This window comes from Cololabis saira, chromosome 12, assembly GCF_033807715.1.
Source record: "Cololabis saira isolate AMF1-May2022 chromosome 12, fColSai1.1, whole genome shotgun sequence".
Lineage (NCBI taxonomy): Eukaryota > Metazoa > Chordata > Actinopteri > Beloniformes > Belonidae > Cololabis > Cololabis saira.
Genome location: NC_084598.1, coordinates 45,552,196 through 45,579,794, shown reverse-complemented (window position 1 = coordinate 45,579,794; position 27,599 = coordinate 45,552,196). Strand labels below are relative to the sequence as shown.

General features: G+C 44.1%; 1 protein-coding gene across 2 annotated transcripts; it reads left to right on the top strand.

Moving 5' to 3' along the window:
* The first annotated feature begins 48 nt into the window (after positions 1–48).
* On the top strand, positions 49–27,599 carry LOC133456609 (voltage-gated potassium channel subunit beta-2-like). Of its 2 annotated transcripts, XM_061735106.1 has the most exons (15): positions 49–150; positions 11,621–11,958; positions 15,430–15,473; positions 17,206–17,243; positions 17,410–17,489; positions 19,017–19,061; positions 19,312–19,356; positions 19,622–19,665; positions 19,735–19,821; positions 20,586–20,671; positions 23,725–23,845; positions 23,981–24,075; positions 24,492–24,612; positions 24,753–24,841; positions 27,261–27,599. In XM_061735106.1, exons 1-15 carry the CDS (start codon positions 100–102, stop codon positions 27,348–27,350), a joined length of 1,374 nt encoding a protein of 457 aa, XP_061591090.1. In that variant the 5' UTR covers positions 49–99; the 3' UTR covers positions 27,351–27,599. The 2 variants fall into 2 exon arrangements, with proteins under 2 accessions (XP_061591090.1, XP_061591089.1); XM_061735105.1 differs by having other exon boundaries at positions 19,622–19,821.

Genomic DNA, 27,599 nt, shown 5'->3' with positions numbered 1-27,599 from the left:
AGGAAGGAGTAGAAACCGAGTTAACTCAACCAGTTCTCCCTGAGACGCTGGTGGAGGTTTGAGACTAAAACACAGACGTCGTCCATCACCAGCGTCACCATGAGCAGCGTGGTCCAGAACCCTTACATCGGCCGCACGCCGGCGTCCCGGGTGAGTAGAGACCAGCACAGCGTTTTAAAAGTATAACCAGAAACAAAGATGTTAATGATGGCGGGTCAGCACTGTTACACTTCTTTAAGCGTTTGTTCAGACCCAACTGCTCTGTTTATTTGGGAGTCGTCCCACCATCAGGAAGGAGGCTCTAAATTATTGAGGGAATGTTGAAGTCATTCAGGAAAACGGGGAGCGGAAACTGTCAAATTATTTACATTGTAAGGAATCGTAGACGTCAGATTTTAACTCTCTTTTCTCAATGAGATTCCTGCTCTGAAATGACATGTCTGGCCTAAAATCAGCTGATCTCAGCAGCTACAAGGTGTCTCCCAATAAATCTGGTTTCTAAAATAAAGGAAACTCAAATTAGACTCCAGCAGAAGTGTAACATGAAGTATAAATGTGATCATGTCAGAGTAAATCAAGATAAACAGCAGAAATACGAGGAAATGTTCCACTTTTACAGCTCGTATCTGTGTGAATTCAAATATCTAAAACCTAAGAACTATAGAAATCAATTTCTCCATCTCACCGTCTACTGGAGGAAATGTTGAGAAAAAAGTCGAAATGTCGAGATTAATGTTGAAGTACAATTTCGAAAAAAAAGTCGAAATGTTGATAAAAAAAGTCAAAATTTCGTGAAAAAAGTCGAAATGTCGAGAAAAAAATCGAAATGTCGAGAAAAAAGTTGAAATGTTGAGGAAAAAAGGCGAAGTTTTTGACTTTATTCACGAAATAAGTTTTATATGTATCTATTCAAGAGATGTTTCTTTACTAACAATTTGAATTCTTTTATGTTAATAGTTTACTATAAGAGTTTGGGAATTGGGTTCCATGCAGACGTAGTACATCACCGTTCTTTTACCAGAGTTTGACCATTGTTGCAGCAAACTTGATGGAAATATAATCACTTTTGCTGCGATTGATTTTATATCCATTTTTATCACTGGATTCCTCTGACATATTCAAAATTGTTAGGACATCAACAGAGTTGGAGATGTATAAAAGGAGATCATCAGCAAAGAGTGATGTTTTGTGGTTCAGGTATTAATTCAATTCAATTAAATTTTATTTATATAGCGTCTAATACAACAGATGTTGTCTCTAGACACTTTCCAGAGACCCAGGACATGACCATAAACATAAACCCCCGAGCAATTATTATATAAACAATGGCAGGTAAAAACTCCCATAGTGGGAGAAAAGCCTTAAGCCAAACAGTGGCAAGAAAAACTCCCCTTTAGGAGGAAGAAACCTGGACCAGGACCAGGCTCATAAGGGGGGACCCTCCTGCCGAAGGCCAGACTGGGGGAGTCGGGGACGTCAGCAGCACACAGCAGGCAGGTGGAAGCAGCAACAGGATGATCAGAGGGGGAGGGTGCGTCAGCAGCACACAGCAGACATCCACGTAGGCAGGGGGAAGCAGCAACGGGATGAGCGGGGATGGGGGGGGGCCCGGGACCGCAGGCCAGAACGCAGCTCCCGAGGCTCCGGCCTGCAAACATGCACAAAAAAGAGAAAAGGGGGGCCGGCACAAGAAACTACAGGAACGATGGACAAAAATGATAGCTATGAGATATCACTCCCTCAAACCTGTCGTCCTCACTCAGCCGTGTAATCGTTGTAGTAGTCGGGGTGACACCGGCAACCCTATCCAGTTCCCCTATACAATGAAGATGGGTTCAGTTCCATCCCATTGGGGATCATAAAAGCCATTGGACACAATCCAATATTTGAAATCCTAATTTCCTAAGTATGAAGAATTACTATTTCCATTCGGCACGATCGAACGCCTTTTATGCATCCAGTAATAAGTACAATTTCTGGGGAGGCAGCGGAGGGTGAAAAGAGAAGGGCGACGGTTACATGATGTTTTTTAAATCGGAATTAATTATTCCGAATTAACTAATTCCGAATTAAACTATTTTCCTTGGAGTTTCCATGGAAATAGTCATTCTGAATTGAGGTTTCCATGGAAACACGTTTGCTGGTCTTTCTCCAATTCCTCTCCAGGTCTGGGGGTTGGGAAGGTTCTGATTGGATAGGGGGGGGACCGGAAGTTAAACTACCGGAAGAAAAACTAACTTAGCCGCTACAACTTTGAAAAGATCACCATTTTGATGTTTCCTGTTTCCATCTGTTCTTTTAATGATTTCTATTTATTAAATAAATGTGTTACAGCCCTTGGCATCAATAAGACTGCGTTGAGTTCAACTGGTACAATTCTTTTATTTCTCCATCGAGTACCGTGAAACTAAAAAACAAATAACAAATTATCAACATTTGCACATGTTAAAACACTTAAGTTTACACATTTAACACTTTAATACATTTACGTTTACATTTTCTTTAAAACCCACACACATACCTCGCTTCGCTACCAAGGGTGCAAACTTTCCATATCTAAGCAGTGACTGGCAACAGGTACCCCAACCAAACTGCACTTGAAAGAAAAACAACAAAAAAACACTTCACATGAATCATGCTAGAAATAAACAAACCAAAACAGCATGGTAGACAAATTAAAACTTACTTGCTTCTCTGCTCCCCTTTCCTCCCTGCTCAAGCTGACCTGCTCTCCAAATGAATGTGGCCATCACAGGTGTGTGGCAATTAGCATTTATAACCTCCAGGGTAGGTGGTGAACCCAGGAACATGCATGATGTATACCAAACCAGCTCAGCTGGCCACTAACACTCCCACCAAATCATAACATGATTAAAATGAACCAAACAACAAAAGTTACTCATGTATGATTTCACAGCTGGCCACAAACTCTATATGCGGGTCACCATGTAACCAGTCAACATTATGTCTGATAGGAGTTACCTTTCTGAACAAATTAATCACCTTCAAGCAAAAGTACTAGTTTTTGAATAGGCCGTTCAATAATTGAGGGTCCTTTTTCATTGCTGACTTGCGCTCACCAACTTGAACCGACGAACCAATCCATCAGACCCTTCTGTAGTTTCAACCACTCGTCCCAAGTGCCACTCATTTCTTGGAAGAGTGTCCTCCTTGATAATGACAATATCATCAAGCATTTCAATATGAACTGCACGAGAGGACAAACACGTGATGATAAGCCCATATCTCTTGATTTCCTTACGACCATTCTTTACAGTGAAAGGGCCAAAACAATCCATCCCACAGAATGTAAATGGAGCTGAGATTTCACAGCGTTCCTTTGGGAGACTGGACATTTTTTGTTCTTCCACCGGTCTCCTTTGCCTACGGCACAGCACACATTTGAATATCAACTTCGAAACTGTTTTGCTCCCAAAATCCATTTGCTCGTAGCTCCATCAAGGTTTGATTTCGGCCTTGGTGGCATACTTGGCTGTGAAAGTGGGACAAAATCAGCTCGGTGATGTGGCTGTCTTTTGGAAGAATAATGGGGTGCTTCTGTTCTTCACTGAGGATTGAACCTTTAAGCCTTCCACCAACACGAAGAAGTCCTTCCTCCAGGATGGTGTTAAGCCTAAAGAGTGGACTTGACTTTGGAAAACTGGATCCCTGAGGCTTTCCTTGAAGAAGCTTTAGCTCAGAAGAGAAGGCTTGTTGCTGTAGTAGATGTAAAACTTCCTCAGCAGCTCTCTTGCGTTCTGCTACAGTCACAAGGTCAACATGCTTTAGCAACATGCTTTAGCTTTGAACCAAGCCTCTGTATTCTTGCGACCACTTTAAGGAATGTGGTCCAAGAAGAAAACCTCTTCAGCCGACCCAAGATATCTGCCTGTTCACTGACTTGAGTTGCAGACACATGAGCAGATTTGACCTCAGGGTCACCAGCCAGAAGCTTAATAGAGGGCTTAGATGTTTGAAGTACCTCTGGTTCCCATAGAAACTTGGGACCGGATAACCAGCCAGCTGAAGGGATGTCTGCAGGATGGAGGGCCTTGTATTGCTGTGCCAGGTAGTTCAGACCAAAGTTGGCACATCCAGGTGAGGAGGTGGCACCAAAGAGATGAACCGTCATCCGATATTCTCGTGGTTCACTTTCCAACTTCCCACTTTCCCACCAAAGGAACCTTAAGTAGTTGCGAGCTTCTGGGAAAACACGGAATTGATGGAACATTTTTTCAATGTCACAGACTACAGCAACCTCCTCCCTTCTGAAGCGGCACAAAACTCCCACCAGTGAATTTATCAAATCCGGGCCCGTAAGTAAGGTGTCATTCAGTGAGATGCCATTAAACTTTGCTGAGCAATCAAACACAACTCTTACTTTATTTGGCTTCCTTGGGCCTAGCCTTTTATTATTTGGCAGAGTTGATGGGCTGTTATTTTTAAATGGGAGGGGCATTTGATAGTGACCATCCTTTTCTTGCTTAATATTATCACTCAGAAAATGTATGAACTGAACATCATCTTGAGACACATACTTGTCCCCATGGCTCCTTTCATTGAAGTCTGAGTCCAGAGACTTTAACACATCTGTGACAGTGGGCACAAGCTGTTCTTTAACTGTAACACGATGCACAAAACTATGGCTCCCCCGTCTATCCATGTGAGGGTTGGCTGACCCTATGAAGCTCCAGCCGAGAGCAGTTCGTTGAGCGAAGGGCTAATTTCTGTCACCCATAATAACCTCTAGGGGAGCTAAAGCTGATGGGCAGTTATAGCCAATAAGGAGTCCCACCTCACAATCTTGAAGTGGTGGTAACTTGTTGGCCAGATGGCTGAGGTGAGGCCACTGAAGTGCTGTAGCTTTGATGGGGATGTGGGATTTATCTACTGGTATGAAGTCCCGTGTGTAAGCCTGCTGTATTTGAATGTATGCTTCAGAGTTAAGTCCACGAACTTGAAAACCAACGGCGGTTTTACTGGCTATGATGGTATCAACAGCTGTCATTGTGCTTAATTTAAGCTGCACCGGCTGAGTTTTCACATTCAGTTCTAGAACTAAATCTTCCAGAATAAACGTGGAGTCGCTCTGTGTGTCGAGAAGAGCATATGTAAGTACTTCTCTCCGGGGTTCTGTTATTGAGGACACAAAGACAGGAACAATACTGGATGTGGCAAAAGCATGTTGAGTCAAGGCATGGGACATAACTTTGTGGACGTCATTGTTTACGTGGTCCCCTGTGGCAACAGAGTCATTACTTGTCATTTCTGCAGGTCTCACATTTTCTTGATGCAGACAGGTGGGATGACGTCTACCGCAAGTGCTACAAGTGTGCCGCCTTTTGCAGTCCTTGGCACTGTGCCCCTTTCTCAAGCATCCAAAGCATAAATGATATTCATGAATGAAGGCTCTTTTTTCCTCCATGAATTTTGATGCAAAGGCTGAGCATGTAGCAATAGCATGTGCTTCACCTTTGCAGAATAAACATGATGGCCTTGGTTTTAAACTTTCGGGTGTTGCCGAGATGGAGCCATTCATTTCAGTGCTTGTGTTGAATGTTTTAGCTCTTCTTGATAACCCCTCATCACTTGTTTTCATATTTATCATGAAAGGGGAGGCGATGGGATTACAAGCAATTCTGGCTTCCTTTTGCATGAACTTTGTGAAATCTAGGAAGCTTGGATAATCACCGGATCGATCCAACTCTTCAGCAACACTTCGACTCCATCTGTACACCAACCACTCAGGTAATTTCTTAAGAAGTTTGTGATTTTCTTCACAGTCATCAAGGATGGACAGGCCTTTAACATGTGGTATAGCTTCAGCACAGCCTTGAAGAAAATCTGCAAACTCTCGTAGTGCTCTTGGGTCGTTAGCTATCTTTGGCCAGTTCATGAGTCTCTCCCTAAAGGACAATAAATGAACTGCCATACCTGTCCAGGCACCACGGTATGCATCTTCTGAGTTGCGGTAAAAGAAACCTTCCACAGCCTTGCGTGCCTCTCCTGCTAGATAACTCTTCAAGTAGAGCATTTTCTCACTTGCTGGGAGGGGCTTCTCATCAATCAGGGCCTTAAAGGATACTTTCCAATCTATGAACTTTAAGGGGTCACCTGTAAAAATTGATGGCTCTAGGACCGGTAAACGGCTTAAAGCAAAGGCATTTGTCATTGCTTGAGTCAAAATGGCTTCCTGAGCAACACTGGCATCTTCCTGAGTTGGTTTTAGGGGTGATGCATCTCGAGGCACAAAGGGCGTAGCTACCGGATTTAGGAAAGGTTTGTAATCAGTGTTATGGCTGTCAAGAGAAACCTTGTCACTCGCTTCATCACCTCCTCCAGATGCATCAAAGTTGTCATATGCTCTCACACGTGCCTCTGCAACCTTGACTTCACTGTCAGCTTGCAGCTGCTGCAACTTTGATTTTTCCTCCTCCAACTTTAATTTCATTTCAGCCTCCTTTTGTTTGATTTCTGTTAGCATCTCTGTTTGCTTTAATTTCCATTCAATCTCCAGTTTGTCCAGCTTTGCTTGTTGAGCATGCAGCATTTGAATAGCCTTTGGTTGTTCCACTTTGGCTGCAAGTTCAGCCTCAGCGTCAGCTCGTTTGCTGGAGGACCTGGAGATGGAGCTTACTTGATCATCAGATCCTTTAAGAGACTGTGAAACCACTGTTTCCGTGTTGGTTCTCCCAAAAACAGATCCATATTCCCTTTTATTTAGCTGCATCCTTACTCTCTCCTTCTCAAGGCAATCATTGAAAGTCACTTCAACACTTTCCATTCGTTTATTTACAAGGTCACAAATCTCAGATGATAAAATGCTGCATGCATCCATTTTCTTGACAACATCTGGAGTACTTGTAAGATTGCGTCTGACTGACTCATAATGCTGGCACACTTTGTCATGTTTAGCTTTAATGTCTCTTTGGATTTCCTCAAGATCCAATGGTGAGCAGAAGGTCTTTAGTTTGGCTCTTATTTCCTTAGCTGCAAGTCTCCAAGCCTCATATGCCTTGTTGAACGCTTTTTCCTTTTTCTTTTGTTCCTGGATTTGCAACTCTTGGCCTTTTTCTGTTAATTTTCGCTCACGGGAGCTGGACCTTAACTGTTGAGTTTCGGGGGGATTCTTTATTTCTTCAGGAGCGGCTAATAATTTTGACCAACTGTTTATAGCAAAGCAGCTTTGAAGGGTTTATCTGAACTTAATTTGATAGGTAGTGGTTTTAAACTATTTTTAAATGCTTTAAACCCAACTCTGATCAGACATTTACACCTTTTAGACACATCAAAGTTAACAGTGCCACAATAGAATAAAACTTGCATGAAATTCACAGTCAAAAATAATAAATAAATAAATTCCCTCTTTGAAGTACCATTGATTTCAAGATTGAAGATGATTATTATGTTGACCTTCAGTGCACCTTAATATTTCATTTTTTAAAACCAGCAATTTCTGTTTAAAGAAATGCAGGGAAACACCACACCTTCCGAGCATTTATAAAAGGTAATGTCATATAAAATCTTTAACTGTCCATTGTCTCATACAATAGAGACGAGCAGATAGCATGAAATGTTCAACCTTTACTCAAACAGTTCAGTGTCTCTGTGAGTGACTTTACCCTCAGCTACAAAAGTCCTTCACTGTAGTTGTAGCATGCTGAAGCCGCAGATGGAGGATGACACTCGATAGAAGATGGCTCCAATACAGCGTCGAGTTTCACTGTTACAGCCCTTGGCATCAATAAGACTGCGTTGAGTTCAACTGGTACAATTCTTTTATTTCTCCATCGAGTACCGTGAAACTAAAAAACAAATAACAAATTATCAACATTTGCACATGTTAAAACACTTAAGTTTACACATTTAACACTTTAATACATTTACGTTTACATTTTCTTTAAAACCCACACACATACCTCGCTTCGCCTACCAAGGGTGCAAACTTTCCATATCTAAGCAGTGACTGGCAACAGGTACCCAAACCAAACTGCACTTGAAAGAAAACAACAAAAAAACACTTCACATGAATCATGCTAGAAATAAACAAACCAAAACAGCATGGTAGACAAATTAAAACTTACTTGCTTCTCTGCTCCCCTTTCCTCCCTGCTCAAGCTGACCTGCTCTCCAAATGAATGTGGCCATCACAGGTGTGTGGCAATTAGCATTTATAACCTCCAGGGTAGGTGGTGAACCCAGGAACATGCATGATGTATACCAAACCAGCTCAGCTGGCCACTAACAAAATGTTCTCTGCTCTTGACCAGCGTTTACTGCTGTTGCATCTTGAAACTTTGTTAGGAAAACCAGCCCAGTGGAATATAAGATCATGGAGACAGACGGGGGAGGGAACGAGCAGAAAGAAAGACCAGAATTAATTTAAAGAGGAATGAGTTTATACATGATCTGGAATTATTCTATTCAGATTTAAAATCAGAATAGTGTTTTCTTAGCTGTGTGTACGTGTTTGGATGGTTGACACCAGTTCAGCCACCTCCAGATCACGTCAACAGAGCTGTTGCCGTGGTGACGCCTAAATGTGCAACATTTCTCAACACAGTTGTTTCGTCAAGTTGTTAGTTCATTGGTTTTGTGTCATTTAGATTATTGTTCAGTTGTCTGGTCTGCTGCATCCAACAGTCTTCTAAAAGACTACAAGTGGATCAAAACAAGGCTGAAACACTTGTTCTTGGTTGTTCTCTAAGAACAAGAGTTGCAGAAAAGCATGAACGTCTCTCCTGGCTGAGGGTTGAGGAGAGAAATCTTTAAAATCTTTATTGGGATCCCTATTAGCTTCCGCTGCAGCGGTTGCTAATCTTCCTGGGGTCCACATAAAATCATACAGGACTAAAACAATACAAGCATACATAAAACATACAAACATCTTGTCAGCCAAACAAATTTACATAAAAAATTGTGATGATTGTTTCACATACCGGTAGCTTAAACGATGAATGTACAGGCTCAGACAGAGGAATGATTTTAGTCCTAAATAAACACGCAAGTGGCATTATTCCTGTTGTGTGGTCTCTCTCATTAGTTTCTGTTTGAGTGTTTTTTTAAGGCCCAATCCCAATTCTCCTTCACTCGCCCTTCTTTTCTCCACTCGCCCTTCTTTTCTTCCCTACCCCCCTAAAAAAGAAGGGGGAGATTTTAGGGCACTTGAAATCTAGGGCACTTGGCCCAGGTGCCTGGTTTCTGAAAACTATTATATCAGAAACATCCAATACAAATCTGACGAGTCACAGGATTATTTCTCTCTATTTCTCACAAGAAAATGCTTGCTCCCTTGGTCACAATCTGAGACGAGTCTGCAAATGATGTTTGCCCTCGGTCGGCGAGTCAAATCGACGCAGAGCCTACGGCGTAGGTTACGTAGCCTACGCCGTAGGCTACATAACCTACGCCGTAGGTAACGTAGCCTACGGCGTAGGTAACGTAGCCTACGGCATAGGTAACGTAACCTACGGCGTAGCTTACGTAGCCTACGGCATAACCTAACAGAATTTACTCCGGCGCGAATCTTCGCGAACAACGGACAAAAAAGGGATTGAAATATAATCAAAACGCATTTTTATGCAGAAACTAACTCAAAATATTGATTTATTCACTAAGAAATGTCCGCCATGTTTTTTTTTTTAATTCATTCCACAAATGACGACGAAAAGCATTCTGGGAAATTTTCATAGCCCCTCGCTCGCGAAGTCAGCATGTGAAATCACTCGATCTGTAGGGGTTATCCTCAGCCCCTAGCCCTCGATATGCCCACTCCCCCTTGGTGAAAAGAGGAATTGGGACACCACTACCCTCACGGGAACGCGCAAAATTTAGAGGAAGTGAAGAAAACGAGGGTGAGGGGGTCAATTGGGACGCAGCCTAAATAGGTATTTGCTTCCTATTTGTTTAGATAATAAATTCCACCTGTAGACGACTGAGTTTTTGAGTTGATTTGATTCAGGCTTGGGAAGTTCCAGATGACCCATGCTGACCTGTCTAGTTTGGTACCGGTGGGTTGAACCTCCGTACCAGCTGATCTGTGAGAAAGTTTGGTTTTCCATCTACAACTGCATTTCGGATCAACATGAGAAGACTAGATGTTATTTTACCTCGACAGTCAGCCATGCCAGACTGCAGTGCATCTTGGTGACATTAGTTTTAAAAGAGCAGTTAAGAGCTAATCTTGCGGCTCTATTTTGTGCGAGCTACAGTTTTTTAATGTCTTTATTTGCTGCAGAGGACAAACACAACCATACAGTACCCTGTTGTGAGAGAACAAGTGCCGGTGTTACCTGGTTTCTAATTGACGGTGTTACATATTGAGAGCATTTACGTGTCATAGCAATCCCCCGCCCCATTTTTACAACAACTGCATCAATATGATCGGACCAAGTTAAGCGATCATCATTTATAACGCCAAGTAATTTAATTTTTCTAACTTGCTGTACTGGGGTTCCCCCTATAGATAAATCTAGACGTGTGTCCCCAGCAAACATCGCTCTAGTGCCAAAGACAATGCACTTTGTCTTTGACACATTCAGGATCAGTTTATTTTCCTTTACCCAATCAGAAACAGATTTTAATTAATTACAGAATAATTCATTTAGTTCTTTACTAGTTGATGCAGCACAAAACATTGTAGAATTATCTGCGTACATTACTGTTTTTGCCTGATCTAAAACATAGGGCAGATCGTTTGTAAAAATGGAAAATAAGAGTGGGCCTAGGCAACTGCCTTGTGGGACTCCGCATAGTACATCTTTGCTTTCGGAGAAGCTTCCATTAAAATACACGCTTTGCTTTCTCCCAGACAGATATCTGTCCATCAAAGAGAGAGCAGTCAGTGAGAAACCATATCCCCACAGTTTGGTTATTAGCAGGTCATGATTTATGACATCGAAAGCTGAGCTGAAATCGAGCATCACAGATCCAACCATTTTTTTATTGTCCATTTCTTTTAACCAATTATCTGCAGTGTTGGGTGTAACGCGGTACAAAGTAACGCGTTACTGTAATGAGATTACATTCTCCAGTAACGCAGTAATGTAACGCGTTACAGTTGTAATTTGGGTAATCCCGTTATAGTTACTCTAAGACAAAAAAATGTACGTTACTTTAGTTACTTTAAGCTTTTCAGCTACATGTAGAACGGGAGAACAGAAAAGAAAAACAAACTTGCCTTTCATGCGTCTTCACGCGTTGCGCAACACTTGTCTGAATTAAGGCTGATTTATGGTTCCGCGTCAAATCGACGCAGAGCCTACGGTGTAGGGTACGCGGCGACGCATACCATACAGTGCGCGTCGCCGCGTACCCTACACCCTTCCAGGTGTTTCCTGACATCAGAAGAGGCTGATTTGAAACAAAGACTAAGAACATATTTATTGTCATCACCTTAACATCATATATCTGATCTCCTCTAAAATATTATTTTTATTTTTCTCCTGCCTGGCCCTGATTCTCTTCCGTACGTAACTGATTGAGTGATCAATACATCAAATTATATATGATTTGTATGATGTTTTTCTTGATTTCTTAATTGTAATGTTATTGTTATTTTTTTAAATGTACCTTATGAATTGAGATTGTAACGGTTGTGTCCGCCCCCCGTGCCCCCCAGATCCCCAAGCCCGGCGGCGGCAGCAGCAGCGGCAGCGTCCCCCCCCGGGCCGACGGCCTCCACCGCAGCGGCAGCGTCAGCAGCAGCGACGGCTCCGGCAGCAGGATCCTGTCCCTGCTGTCCATGAGCGAGAGCGTCCAGGCCGGACTCAGCTGCTTCCTGCCCGAGCAGACGCTGGAGCAGGAGGAGAAGCGCCAGCGCAGCCGCCAGATAGCCGAGATCCAGCGGCTCAAGGAGGTCCGGGCCGCCGCGCAGCTCAAGAACCTGGAGGACTTCCTCAGGATGAACCACGTGTCCCTGCGGGACTCCGTGTCCTACACCACCGGCATGACGTACAGGTGAGACGCTTGACGTACAGGTGAAGCCTGAATGATGGGTCTGCGTTAAACCAACGGCGTAGGTTAGCGGCTACACGGGAGTCTCTCCGTAGCCTGACGCACCTCCCAAAAATTGTAACTACGCGTGGAGGCGACGCAGACCGAGAGGCTGTGATTGGTTCGCTTGGTAGCAACGCATTACTGGTTCAGGTTCGTGAAGCAGTCAGCAGTGAACTTTCTCGATGTCTCTGCGTTGGTGTAACTGCGTTACACCAACGCAGTTGTCGTTGTCGTGACGCCGGACTTCTCCGTCACTCCATTTCTCCGCGGTGCTAAACCCCACAGAGCACTAGTTGATACTTTGTTTAGCTTCCGGTTTTTCTGGTGACAGTGAATCAAAGAGATAAGGACAACTATTGTGCAAAAAAACAAAACAACAAAAATCACACACACGAAGAAAAGAGCGCTGAAATTCACGACTGCTTCACCAACCGGAAATGCGTTGCTGCCAAGCGAACCAATCACAGCCTCTCGGTCTGCGTTGGGTCTGCGTCGCCTCCACGCCTAGTTACAATTTCAGGGGGGGGCTAGCAGGCTACGGCTAGCTAACCTACGGAGGGGTTGAACACAGAACCAGAATTCAGGCTTGAGGCGCCGGGCATGATGTACAGGTGAGACGCTTGACGTATATATATATATATATATATATATATATATATATATATATATATATATATATATATATATATATATATATTAGGGCTGGGAATTAATTACAGGCTTTGTAATTAATTAATCGCAATTAATCACAATTTGATCACATATCAATTTTAGACCTGAGAACAATGAGATTTCCTTTTTTTTGTTTGTTTCAAATGGATTTTTGTATACGAGTGAATGATTGAAACATATGTTCAATTTATGAAACAGTTTATTTTTATCAAGGTGGTGCTTCATCAAGAAGTGGTCAAGGACCTTCTGTAAACACTTAAACATAATAAAATACTTTCAACTGTTTCAAGTTCATTCCAGAACATGGAAACACATTAGAAAACAGAGCACGCTTCCATCCATCCGTTTTTTAAAACAACATTTCCATCCACGGGACCAACAAGACCCTTTTCGTCTGCGACTTTATTCATCTTGAACGTGTGTGGAAACAACTTAGCTTGTGTCATGACGAATGCACGTTGGTTGTTATGACGACGGCCGCACTTCGCTGTAACACTAATGCACGTTGGTTGTTATGACGACAGCCGCTCTTCGCTGTAACACTAATGCATGTTGGTTGTTATGACGACGGCCGCACTTCACTGTAACACTAATGCACGTTGGTTGTTATGACGACGGCTGCACTTCACTGTAACACTAATTCAATTCAATTTTATTTATATAGCGTCTAATACAACAGAGTTGTCTCTAGACGCTTTCCAGAGACCCATACCCAGAACAGGACCCCCGAGCAGTTATTACATAAACAATGGCAGGTAAAAACTCCCCTAGTGGGAGAAAAACCTTTAGCCAAACAGTGGCAAGGAAAAACTCCCCTTTAGGAGGGAAGAAACCTTGAGCAGGACCAGGCTCATAAGGGGGGACCCTCCTGCCGAGGGCCAGACTGGGGGGTCAAGGACGGCAACAGCACAGCAGGCAGGTGGAAGCAGCAACGGGATGACCAGGGGTGGGGACCGCAGGCCAGCACGCAGCTCCCGAAACTCCGGCCCAATCAGCAAGTCCCAGGTTGGGGTGCAGGGTCAGGGAAAGACTTGTGCTCCGTAATGCAAGCTACAAACCGCCCACGACCACCGGCAGAGAGAGAAAAGGGAGGAGAAGGGGGGCCAGCAACGGGATGACCAGGGGTGGGGACCGCAGGCCAGCACGCAGCTCCCGAAGCTCCGGCCCAATCAGCAAGTCCCAGGTTGGGGTGCAGGGTCAGGGAAAGACTTGTGCTCCGTAATGCAAGCTACAAGCCACCCACGACCACCTGCAGGTTCCGGTGTCCGGCAAAGGATGCTGCAACATGGACAAAAGAGAGAAAAGGGAGGAGAAGGGGGGGCCAGCACAAGAAACTACAGGAGCGACTCTGACACACTAAAGTTTACACTACCTAGAGATTTACCAACACCAGCTAGAGGTTTACTAAACACTAACTATAGGCTTTACTAAACAGAAAGGTTTTAAGTTTAGTTTTAAAGGTGGAGGTGGTGTCAGCCTCCTTAACCCAGATTGGAAGTTGGTTCCATAGTAATGGTGTCTGATAGCAGAACGCCCGCCCTCCAAATCTACATTTAGATACTCTAGGAACTACGAGTAAACCTGCACTCTGAGAACGGAGAGCTCTGACAGGAACATAAGGCACTATCAGGTCTTGCAAATAATGCGGAGCTAAGCCGTTTTGGGCTTTATACGCAAGTAATAAAATTTTAAATTGGATTCTGAATTTTACGGGTAACCAATGGAGCGACGCTAACACTGGAGAGACGTGGTCTCTCCTGCTGATTCCTGTCAGTACTCGTGCTGCTGCATTCTGGATCAGCTGGAGCCTATTCAGCAAATTACTTGGACATCCTGCTAACAACACATTACAGTAATCTAGTCTTTTTAGATTACTGTAAAGTCTAATGCACGTTGGTTGCAGAACCTTGAGAGAGAGAGTTGTAAAACGCTTTGATCTCGCCGCGGAGCTCACAATGAGAGTCCACGTAAGTGTCATAACTCCCTCGGTGCGTCCAGAATGCCAAACTAAAAAGTATACACTAAAAAGTATACTTAAGTTCGGCACACTTTTGAGTAAATATCAGTAAATATCATTAGGGTGGAAGTATGCGTTGGTTGGTGCGCCGTCCGTGTGAAAGTCGTCCTTTAAGAAACGTTCCGAGGGGAAAAAACTAATGCGATTAAAATGCGCTATTTTTTCTAGCGCGCTATTTTTTCTGTAATTAATTAATCGAAATTAACGCGCTAAAGTCCCAGCCTTAATATATATATATATATATATATATATATATATATATATATATATATATATATATATATATATGCAGATCCACATAAAAATCAATGTGTGATATTTATTTTTCATTTCTTGCGATATTATCTTATTTGGTGTAAATATGAACAAATAAAAATATACAGAAGAATAAGAAGACGAAGAAAAAGAACAATAGGAATGAGAATAACAACAGGTATAACAATAAGAATAAAAATAAAACCCCAACAAGGCGAACCTTTTAAGCGTTTAGGCCCCACATGAAGCCTGATGGGTCTTCTCTGCACGGTGAGGCTGAGGGTGGATCTCTGGCACCACCTGGTGGTGGAGGCAGGATGGAGGAGTCTGGAGTGAAGAGAAATGAAGCAATTCAACTGAGTAAAGAGTAGAATAACAAACATAAAGATTAGGATAACAAAAATAAAGAGTAGAATAACGAAAACAAAGAGTAGAATAACGATGTCACCATTAATAATCTGGCTGTTCTGTGATTCTCATGTCAACAGAAACGTGGGGAAATCAGGACTGAGGGTGTCTTGCCTTGGATTGGGTAAGTAAGTTTATTTTTATATATTTATTTTATTCTTTATTTCATTCATTAAAAGAAAAACAAAACAGTTCAATATAATTACAACAAATCTCTTTCCTTAAATAAAGGGAACAGAAAGAAGACTAAGCTTATTTTATCTGTCCCTTTTTCCTAAGAAATCAAATTTCGCAATCACGGCCACCGCCCCCCATAAGCATATCAGAAAAGACACCACCCACGACTTCCTATGTCAAACCATTCAAAAGTTATAGCAGAAAATAGGGACAACCAATCAGAAGAAGGGGCGGGGCTAATTTTCACCAATTATGGTCAAGGACTCAATACCGAGTCCGATGACACCACCCACGACTCTTTATGTCAAACCATTCAAAAGTTATATGTAATAATAACAAAAACAAAAACAAATTACGCAATTAAAAAAGAAAAAACACTATCCAATAAACGTAATTAAAAAAAAACAAGTTGGAACCAGACTGGACCACCAACGAGAACCATCTGCCTCCCTTCCTAGTTTTCTTAGTTATCGTAATAATTCTGATGATATTCTTTGGTTCACTGGTCTTGTATTTATTGAGTCCATCAGAGTATTTACAATCAGTATTTACGATTTACAATCAGTATTTACGATTTACGATCATTATTTACGATTTATGATCAGTATTTACGAATTATGATCAGTATTTACGATTTACGATCAGTATTTAATATTTACGATCAGTATTTATGATTTATGATCAGTATTTACGATTTACAATCAGTATTTATGATCAGTATTTAAGATTTATGATCAGTATTTACGATCAGTATTTACGATCAGTATTTACAATTTACGATCAGTATTTATGAATTATGATCAGTATTTATGATTCATGATCAGTATTTACGATTTACGATCAGTATTTATTATTTACGATCAGTATTTACGATTTACGATCAGTATTTACGATTTATGATCAGTATTTACGATTTACGATCAGTATTTACGATCAGTATTTACGATTTACGATCAGTATTTAATATTTACGATCAGTATTTATGATTTATGATCAGTATTTACGATCAGTATTTACAATTTACGATCAGTATTTATGATTTATGATCAGTATTTACGATCAGTATTTATGATTTATGATCAGTATTTACGATTTACGATCAGTATTTAATATTTACGATCAGTATTTATGATTTATGATCAGTATTTACGATCAGTATTTACGATTTACGATCAGTATTTATGATTTACGATCAGTATTTACGATTTACGATCAGTATTTATAATTTACGATCAGTATTTATGATTTATGATCAGTATTTACGATTTACGATCAGTATTTACGATCAGTATTTATGATTTATGATCAGTATTTACGATTTATGATCAGCATTTACGATCAGTATTTACGATTTATGATCAGTATTTACGATTTATGATCAGCATTTACGATCAGTATTTACGATTTACGATCAGTATTTGCGATTTACGATCAATATTTACGATTTATGATTAGTATTTACGATTTATGATCAGTATTTACGATTTACCATCAGTATTTACGATTTACCATCAGTATTTATGATTTACGATCAGTATTTATGATTTATGATCAGTATTTAAGATTTACGATCAGTATTTATGATTTATGATCAGGATTTAAGATTTACGATCAGTATTTATGATTTATGATCAGTCTTTATGATTTAAGCCCACTGAACTATCGTTGTTCTTGATCAGGTACGTGGGTCACGTTTGGAGGACAGATCGCAGAAGAGGTGAGACCATGTGTGTGTAGGTATGTGTGTGTGTAGGTGTGTAGGTGTATAGGTGTGTGTGTGGGTAGGTGTGTGTGTAGGTGTGTGTGTAGGTGTGTGTGTGGGTAGGTGTGTGTGTGTAGGTGTGTGTGTAAGTGTGTGTGCTTCATCTCCGTCACCTGTGCAGGTGGCAGAGGAGCTGATGACGTTTGCGTATGACAACGGCATCAACCTGTTCGACACGGCGGAGGTCTACAGCGGCGGCCGGTGAGTGACGGAGGAGAAGCCCTAACCCTAACCCTAACCCCTAACCTCTAACCCTAACTCCTAACCCTAACCTCTAACCCCTAACCCTAACCTCTTACCCCTAACCCTAACCCCTAACCCTAACCTCTAACCCCTAACCCTAACCTCTAACCCCTAACCCTAACCTCTAACCCCTAACCCTAACCTCTAACCCTAACCCCTAACCCTAACCTCTAACCCCTAACCCCTAACCCTAACCTCTAACCACTAACCCTAACCTCTAACCCCTAACCCTAACCCCTAACCCTAACCTCTAACCCCTAACCCTAACCCCTAACCTCTAACCCTAACCTCTAACCCCTAACCCTAACCTCTAACCCCTAACCCTAACCCCTAACCTCTAACCCTAACCTCTAACCCCTAACCCTAACCTCTAACCCCTAACCCTAACCCCTAACCTCTAACCCTAACCTCTAACCCCTAACCCCTAACCTCTAACCCCTAACCCCTAACCCCTAACCCCTAACCCTAACCTCTAACCCCTAACCCTAACCCTAACCTCTAACCCCTAACCCTAACCTCTAACCCTAACCCCTAACCCTATCTCTAACCCTAACCATTAAACCTAAAGCCTAACCCCTAACCCTAACTCTAACCCTAACCTCTAACCCCTAACCCCTAACCCTAACCCTTAAACCTAAAGCCTAACCCTAACCCCTAACCCTAACCCCTAACCCCTAACCCTATCTTTAACCCTAACCCTAACCATTAAACCCAAAGCTCAACCCCTAACCCTAACTCTAACCCCTAACCCTAACCCCTAACCCGAACCTCTAACCCCTAACCCTAACCCCTAACCCTAACCCGAACCTCTAACCCCTAACCCTAACCCCTAACCTAACCCCTAACCCCTAACCTTATCCCTAACCCCTAACCCTAACCCCTAACCCTATCCCTAACCCCTAACCCTAACCTATAACCTTTAACCCCAACCTTATCCCTAACCCTAACCTTAACCCCTAACCCTATCCCTACACCCTAACCCTATCCCTAACCCCTAACCCTAACCTATAACCTTTAACCCCAACCTTATCCCTAACCCTAACCTTAACCCCTAACCCTATCCCTAACCCCTAACCCTATCCCTAACCCCTAACCCGAACCTCTAACCCCTAACCCTAACCCCTAACCCCTAACCTAACCCCTAACCTTATCCCTAACCCCTAACCCTAACCCCTAACCCTATCCCTAACCCCTAACCCTAACCTATAACCTTTAACCCCAACCTTATCCCTAACCCTAACCTTAACCCCTAACCCTATCCCTAACCCCTAACCCTATCCCTAACCCCTAACCCTAACCTATAACCTTTAACCCCAACCTTATCCCTAACCCTAACCTTAACCCCTAACCCTATCCCTAACCCCTAACCCTATCCCTAACCCCTAACCCTAACCTATAACCTTTAACCCCAACCTTATCCCTAACCCTAACCTCTAGCCCTAACCCTAACCCCAACGCAGCTGAAGTTGTGATTTGGTCTTCCAGGGCGGAGACGGTGCTGGGGAACGTCCTCAAGAAGAAGGGATGGAGGTACCGCTTCCTGACACGTCTTCAGACCCGCAACCCACTAGTTCTGAGACGGAGGGCCACTTTTAGAACCAATCAGTTTGTGTGTCGTCGTCTACAAGGTCGAGTTTGTCTCATTCTTCAAAAAATCGGATTTGGGACGTCCAACAAACCAGTCCCTGGTTGGACGTTTGGTTTGGGACGCTGGGCTTTGTTGACCTCGAGTTTTAGGACTTGTGAAGGACACGAGTCTCATTCCTGTTTCCACTTGCAGACGTTCCAGTTTAGTCGTCACCACCAAGATCTTCTGGGGGAACAAGTACGTATATCTCTCTTTCTTTCCTTCTGTTAAAGAACTTAGTAGCGAGCATCACTGCAGTGCATTGTGGGGAGGTGCCACCTTGTTGTGAGGTCACACGTGGTTATCCCTCCTCCTCCTGATATGTTGATGCATCTCTTATATGAAGATATCAGCTGTTCAGTGAAATACATCTGCATATTTTCTTTCTTCCTTCTTCCCACCTCATCAATATTCCCTCGTGTGAGTCACCGTCTGTGTTCTAAAGGAGATCTTTGTGTTTCAGAGCAGAAATGGAAAGAGGCCTCTCTAGAAAACACATCATTGAAGGTATGGCAGCTGTCCGTGTGTCTCAGCTTCAGTCCGGAGTGTTTCTAAGTTCCTGTCTTCCTGAACCAGGTCTGAGGGCGTCGCTGCGCCGCCTCCAGTTGGAGTACGTAGACGTGGTCTTCGCCAACCGACCGGATCCCACCACGCCCATCGAGGGTAGGTGTGACGTCACACGCCGTCTCCTCACCAGGCCACCGCCGTGGTTACGGCTGTGGTTACCGTCGTGGTTACCGTCATGGTCACTGTCATGGTTATCGTTGTGGTTACCGTCGTGGTTACCGTCGTGGTTACCGTTGTGGTTACCATCGTGGTTACCATCGTGGTTACCGTTGTGGTTACCATAATGGTCACCGTCTTTGTCACCGTCAGGGTTACCGTCGTGGTTACCATCGTGGTTACCGTTGTGGTTACCATCGTGGTTACCGTTGTGGTTACCATAATGGTCACCGTCTTTGTCACCATCAGGGTTACCGTCTTGGTCACCGTCATGGTAACCATCGTGGTTACTGTCGTGGTTACCATCATGGTTACCTGCTGTCTTCAGACTCCTAACTGCCTTCAGAGCTGCTGTTTCCTCGAGCTCTGACCCTCCGCGGTTCCTCTTCCGTGTCTTTCATTCCTTCTCGTTGAACTTGATTTCTCCAGACGATGAAGTAGTGTATTGTCTTTGCCTCTGAAGCTCACGGGCGGCTCGCCGAGCACAGACGACCTCTCACACTCAGTCATTCGTGGCTTTCACACGTCCACATGATCAGAGGTTTTACTCCAAGTGTTCGGGAGGATCCGGATCTTCTCAAATAAAACACCTAATCATCTTTTTATGTTGTTCACTCCGCGTCTTATGTACTTTATAGCTTTTTTTTTGTCTTTTGCTCACTTGAAAGTATTTGACGCTACTAACTGAGCTCCTTGTTCACCAGAGACGGTGAGGGCCATGACCTACGTGATCAACCAGGGGATGGCCATGTACTGGGGGACGTCCCGGTGGACGCCCATGGAGATCATGGTGAGGTCACCTCCACTGTCAATCATTTAGACCAGACATGGGAAAACTACGGCCCCCGGGCCACATTCGGCCCGTTAGGCTTTTTAATCCGGCCCGCCGGACTCGTCCAAATTATAATAAAAACCTCGTTCATTTTCCACCTTTCCCTGCAATGCCCAAGTTTCCCCAATAGATGGCGCATGCGCACTCAAACACATTGACCGTTGTTGGAGTGGCGCGTATTTCATTTAGTTTCATGTCGCCATTCGAGCCCTTCTGTAAAAAATCGCGCAAACTCAGAGAGCCCGCGGTCAGGATAATCCATCCATGATTTAGCGGGGTTTAACACAATTACACCATTGATGTTGAGTATTTCGTTGAGTAATAGAATAGAATAGAATCCTTTATTGTCACTGTAAACTGTTTCCAACATCGCTGTGAAAATCTGTTTAGCAGCTCCACACGACAGCATAACACACAGAAACAACTAATATGTTTTGAAAGTTAAAAGTGATTCCATTAATTTTTTAATAAATGTTGATTTCATTAACTTTGTACCTTCGATTGATTGTATTAATGTTGTTAATGTATTAATGTAATGTATTAAAAGCAGAAATAATCTCCAGGTTGGATAAATCCAAATGCGTACACTATGCTATTGTAATCTATTTACATTTTCTTCCTTCCAGTATTGTGCAAAATAGTGCGTAAACGCCATATCTTGCATATTCCTTGAGACAAACGCATTAACTAATAAGGGCTATTTTGCATATTTGAAAGGAAGTCCTCAGTGAAAATCTGTTAATAAATCGGGTAGTCCATTTATGTACGTGTTCTTACTGTGCTATGAGGTTTGCACACACTACATGCAATGCTTTAGTATATCCAGCCCAAACACTCCATCCAAATGCTCCTGGTTCCTCTGTCAAATTTTAGAACCCGTCGTTGCCCGTGAGTCAAAACGTTTGCCCACCCCTGATTTAGACTCATTTGGTAGCCAAGATTCAGCGAGGCACCTGATTGGTTGTCGAGTTCCAGACGAGGGACGAGGGATTTACTGATACAGACGAAACAGAGCATCGGTCCCAGGGCCAGTTTTGAATCAATATCTAAACCAAATATGAGAAAACAACAACGTAGACAACTGTCAGCACTTTCATCTGGAAACAAATACAGAAAAGACCTTTGTTTTCATGCCTTAATGTAAGAGATAAGACTGTCTTTATTGTCATTGTGCAGTCAGCTAACTAACAGCTTTCACACACTGACCACAGGAACTAGTTGTAGTTGTAGTTACTAGTTGTACTTTATGACCACGACTCTTTTCGGTTTCGTACCTAGTTTAGTTTCTGCACTTAGAAAACAAACTAAAACTGAGTTGCATGATGTCTGCCAGAGAGAAAAGTTAAGCTTCCTCTACAGACCACTAGGGTCCAGATCCAGACCTGCAGGTCCTCTACAGACCACTAGGGTCCAGATCCAGACCTGCAGGTCCTCTACAGACCACTAGGGTCCAGATCCAGACCTGCAGGTCCTCTACAGACCACTAGGGTCCAGATCCAGACCTGCAGGTCCTCTACAGACCACTAGGGTCCAGATCCAGACCTGCAGGTCCTCTACAGACCACTAGAGTCCAGATCCAGACCTGCAGGTCCTCTACAGACCACTAGGGTCCAGATCCAGACCTGCAGGTCCTCTACAGACCACTAGGGTCCATTAACCTCCAGGTTAAAATGTTAAACTTTACAGCAGAAAGAAACATTTTTACAGTCTGCTTCAAAACCAGTTTTGGTCCTGATTGTTAGACATCAGATCAGTGACGACTGGACGGGGGAATTTTATTTTACAAATGTCACAAATGTACGTATAATGAGTAGCATGAACGTTTTCCCTCCTTTTGTCTTCTGCACACGTCCGCAGGCCAGAGCTTCAGGAGCTGCATGCTAACCTGCAGAACCACCGTTGCTCGTTGGTCTGGATTCTGGGTCTCTGGAAAGATCCTAGAGACAACTTCAGTTGTAATCAGTACTGGAGTTGAGGGGGGATGAGGGGGGTGGCACCCCCCTGAAATAAAAACGGTCCAAATCATCCCCCCCTGAAATAAAAACGGTCCAAATCATCCCCCCCTGAAATAAAAACAGTCCAAATCATCCCCCCTGAAATAAAAACGGTCCAAATCATCCTCCCTGTAAAACTGCCATCCCTCCTTTCCATCCCTTATGTCATTTCATCAATGAATGTGGTTTTACTGCTATTTCAACATTTAGAGTCATCACCAGAAAAATAACACCAGAAAAATAACTTATTTGACAATTTTCACCTGTTTCAAGTCAATTTTCACTTGAAATAAGTAGAAAAATCTGCCAGTGGGACAAGATTTATCTTCTCATTACAAGCAAAAAAATCTTTTTTCTACTTATTTCAAGTGAAAATCTACTTGAAACAGGTGAGAATTGTTGTTTTTTCCAGTGATGAGTCTTGTTTTAAGTGTAATGAGATTTTTTTACTAAAATGAGACATTTTAACTAGAAATAAGACAAATATTCTTGTTAAGATTGTGAGTTTTTGCAGTGATCCATGTTACTTATCCTGTGAAGGACAGAGTCATATTGATAAGTTCAGAAAAGTGTTTTTTATTGTTGTGTTTTGATGTATTTGATGTAAGCCCAGTGGATATTTAAAGCTTACAGAAGGCTGCATTTAACTGCTGCTATGTCATTCCTGCAGTATTTCTGCAGCTGTTTTGGTCACTGCTATTATTTGTAATATATTATATTATTTGTAATCAGCACAAATTATCTGTCCCCATATGATCAAATCCACCATCCCCCCTGGTTTTTTTTTTACAACTCGAGTACTGGTTGTAATAGACGCTATATAAATAAAACAGAATTGAATACAATAACGGTTTATAGCGACATTCACAAATAAGCACCAAACAGGACATTTGGGGGTGGAGCTTACGTGTCAGACACAGCTAGCTTGTTTGTGTTTGTGAGTAATTAGTGTCTAGAAGTCTGTGGTTTTAGACACAGCTGGTTGAAGTGATGAACCGTCATCCCTGGTTTCTGCAGGAGGCGTACTCTGTAGCGCGGCAGTTCAACCAGATCCCTCCCATCTGTGAGCAGGCCGAGTATCACATGTTCCAGAGGGAGAAGGTGGAGGTTCAACTGCCGGAACTCTTCCACAAGATCGGTGAGAAGCTGCTGCAGCGTGTGAAGGAAGTGAACTAATCATCGGTCCGTTGTGTGACGGCTTGTTGTGTGACGGCTTGTTGTGTGACGGCTTGTTGTGTGACGGCTTGTTGTGTGACGGCTTGTCTCGGAGCAGGAGTTGGAGCCATGACCTGGTCTCCACTGGCAGGTGGCATCATCTCTGGGAAATATAAAAGTGGGATCCCTCCCGACTCACGGGCTTCACTCAAGGTAATATTTAGATCTGGCCATTTTAGATTGAGGTTTTTATTGTGTCACATGCTGCTTTTTCGTTAGGAAACCCCCGAGAAAGAAACCTGCTCCCAGGATTCCCCAAAAGATTCCCCAAAAAAAATTCCCCAAAAGATACCACAAGGTTTCACTAGATTGTGATTTAGGGCAAAAATGTGGTTTAGATTTTAGTGGGGACTGGACTCTAGTGTGGACTGGTCTCTAGCCTGGACAGAGTGGGGATCACCTTTACCGTCCCTCTGAAGTGGATTCTGTCCTTGATTCTTTCCTTGATTCTTTCCTGGATTGTGTCCTGGATTGTGTCCTGGATTGTGTCCTCTGAAGTGGATTGTATCCTGGATTGTGTCCTCTGAAGTGGATTCTGTCCCTGATTCTGTCCCGGTTTGTGTCCTCAGGGCCACCAGTGGATCCAGGACCGGATCCAGAGTGAGGAGGGACATCGGCAGCAGCTGAAGCTGAAGGAGCTGCAGGTCATCGCCCAGAAGATCAGCTGCACACTGCCGCAGCTGGCCATCGGTAGGGACATCTGTCCCCTGCATGTCCTTTCCATGTCCCCTGCATGTCTCCTGCACTAGTGTCCTTAACAGGACCCAGTTTGACGCTTTTAGACCTCAGTAACTGCTGTCTCCTGGTGTCTCCTGGTGTCTCTGCTGCAGCCTGGTGTCTGAGGAACGACGGCGTCAACGCCGTCCTGCTGGGAGCGTCCCGTCTGGACCAGCTAGTGGAAAACATCCGGGCCATGCAGGTAGGAACCGGATCTAGAACCGGACCGGGGTCTAGAACCGGACCGGGGTCTAGAACATCCGGGCCATGCAGGTAGGAACTGGACAATAATAATAATCATGATAAAAACTACTGCTATTACTACTACTATCTACTATTATAGACTAGAATGTCAGTGTTCCATCATCACTGAAGACTGATTCCATCACTCCCATTCTTAAAAAACCTGGTTTAGATCCAATCGACCACAATAACTATCAGCCCATTTCCAACTTCCCATTCATCTCTAAGATTCTGGAAAAGACCGTAGCAACCGACCTCCAGAACCAGAACCACCTGCACAATAATAGCCTCTTTGAACCATTCCAGTCCGGTTTCCGCCCAAAACACAGCCCAGAAACTGCCTTAATCAAGATCACCAATGACCTCCTCCTGGCAGGAGATTCTAGCCTTCTCACCATCCTCATCCTCCTCGACCTCAGTGATTCCATCTCCCACTCTGTACTCCTGGAACGCCTGGCTGGCACTGGGGTCTCTGCTACTGCAATAAAATGGTTCACCTCATATCTCTCTGACAGGAAACAGTTTGTTCAATGGAAAAATGTACACTCGCAACCATCACCCATCACACATGGTGTTCCACAGGGATCAGTGCTCGGACCGCTTCTCTTCATTATATACATCCTCCCCCTTGGAAACATCCTCCACCACTTTGGAATTCAGTTTCAATGCTATGTCGATGACACACAACTTTACCAAGTTAAAAGTGAAGTCCTTCTCATTGGCACAAGGTCCACACTCTCCAAAACTCACCCCTTCAATATCTCCATTGATGGTCACCTGGTCCACATCTCCTCCCAAGTCAAAAGCCTTGGCGTCGTACTGGACAGTGTTCTCTATTTTTCCCCCCAGATCAGTTACATCACCCGTACTGCCTTCATGCACCTACGGAACATCTCCAGAATCCGCCTGTCTCTCCCCCAGCACACCCATCTCTCAACCAGCACACCCATCTCTCCCCCAGCACACCCGTCTCTCCCCCAGCACACCCATCTCTCAACCAGCACACCCATCTCTCACCCAGCACACCCATCTCTCCCCCAGCACACCCATCTCTCCCCCAGCACACCCACCTCTCACCCAGCACACCCATCTCTCCCCCAGCACACCCACCTCTCACCCAGCACACCCATCTCTCCCCCAGCACACCCACCTCTCCCCCATCTCTCCCCCAGCACACCCATCTCTCCCCCAGCACACCCATCTCTCACCCAGCACACCCACCTCTCACCCAGCACACCCACCTCTCCCCCATCTCTCCCCCAGCACACCCATCTCTCACCCAGCACACCCATCTCTCACCCAGCACACCCACCTCTCCCCCACCTCTCACCCAGCACACCCACCTCTCACCCAGCACACCCATCTCTCCCCCAGCACACCCATCTCTCCCCCAGCACACCCACCTCTCACCCAGCACACCCATCTCTCACCCAGCACACCCACCTCTCACCCAGCACACCCACCTCTCACCCAGCACACCCATCTCTCACCCAGCACACCCATCTCTCCCCCAGCACACCCATCTCTCCCCCAGCACACCCATCTCTCCCCCAGCACACCCATCTCTCAACCAGCACACCCATCTCTCACCCAGCACACCCATCTCTCACCCAGCACACCCATCTCTCCCCCAGCACACCCATCTCTCCCCCAGCACACCCATCTCTCAACCAGCACACCCACCTCTCCCCCAGCACACCCGTCTCTCCCCCAGCACACCCATCTCTCACCCAGCACACCCATCTCTCCCCCAGCACACCCGTCTCTCCCCCAGCACACCCATCTCTCACCCAGCACACCCATCTCTCCCCCAGTACACCCGTCTCTCCCCCAGTACACCCATCTCTCCCCCAGCACACCCGTCTCTCCCCCAGCACACCCATCTCTCCCCCAGCACACCCGTCTCTCCCCCAGCACACCCATCTCTCACCCAGCACACCCATCTCTCACCCAGCACACCCATCTCTCCCCAGCACACCCATCTCTCACCCAGCACACCCATCTTTATTATTATTATGTTCCCAACAAATGCATCAGCTACACACTCATTCAATTTAATTTAATAACTCAATTCCATCAGTTTTTTGTGTAACGCCTCCTCTAAGGCTGAATGTTGTGAATTAAATTCACCAGCAGATGGCGACATTATCTCCTTAAAAATAGTCGCAAACTTCTTACCAACATAAATTGATATAAAACTTTTTTTTTACCCACACTGAACCCTAGTAAGTCACTGGTTGTTCATCTCAGAGGTTGTTTTTTTAACCTAATTTTATGACCTTAAAGTAAATATATTTCCTTGTTTCCTCTCTGCTGCCACCTAGTGGAGCCTTTCAGCAGGAACCCTGTAGTTTGACACATGTCTCCTGTGTTTCCAGGTTCTCCCCAGGTTGTCTCCGTCTCTGGTTTCAGAGATCGACTCCATCTTGAGGAACAAACCCTGCAGCAAAAAGGACTTCAGATCTTAAACACACCTGTGATGAACGGAGGAACCGTCCTCGTGATCAGAGACAACACTTTAGATCTGTGTTCAGCACCACCAGCACTCACTGCCACTTCAGAAAGTTCAACTCTTCTTAAATGCATGTAAACGTATCGTCTTCATCTGTGGAGCCCGAGAGGAAGAGAAGACCCACCTGCTGGACGGCGGCCGTCACTGTGTTTCTGCAGCATGTCTGACAATCTGTGATCTACACGTCTGTTTGATTTCATTTATA

Coding starts and splice junctions, on each gene's coding strand:
- LOC133456609 (XM_061735105.1), top strand. CDS start 100: ATGAGCAGCGTGGTCCAGAACCCTTACATCGGCCGCACGCCGGCGTCC. Junction 17,490..19,016: donor GAGGTCTACAGCGGCGGCCG/GTGAGTGACGGA, acceptor TTGGTCTTCCAG/GGCGGAGACGGTGCTGGGGA. Junction 23,846..23,980: donor GGAACTCTTCCACAAGATCG/GTGAGAAGCTGC, acceptor GTCTCGGAGCAG/GAGTTGGAGCCATGACCTGG.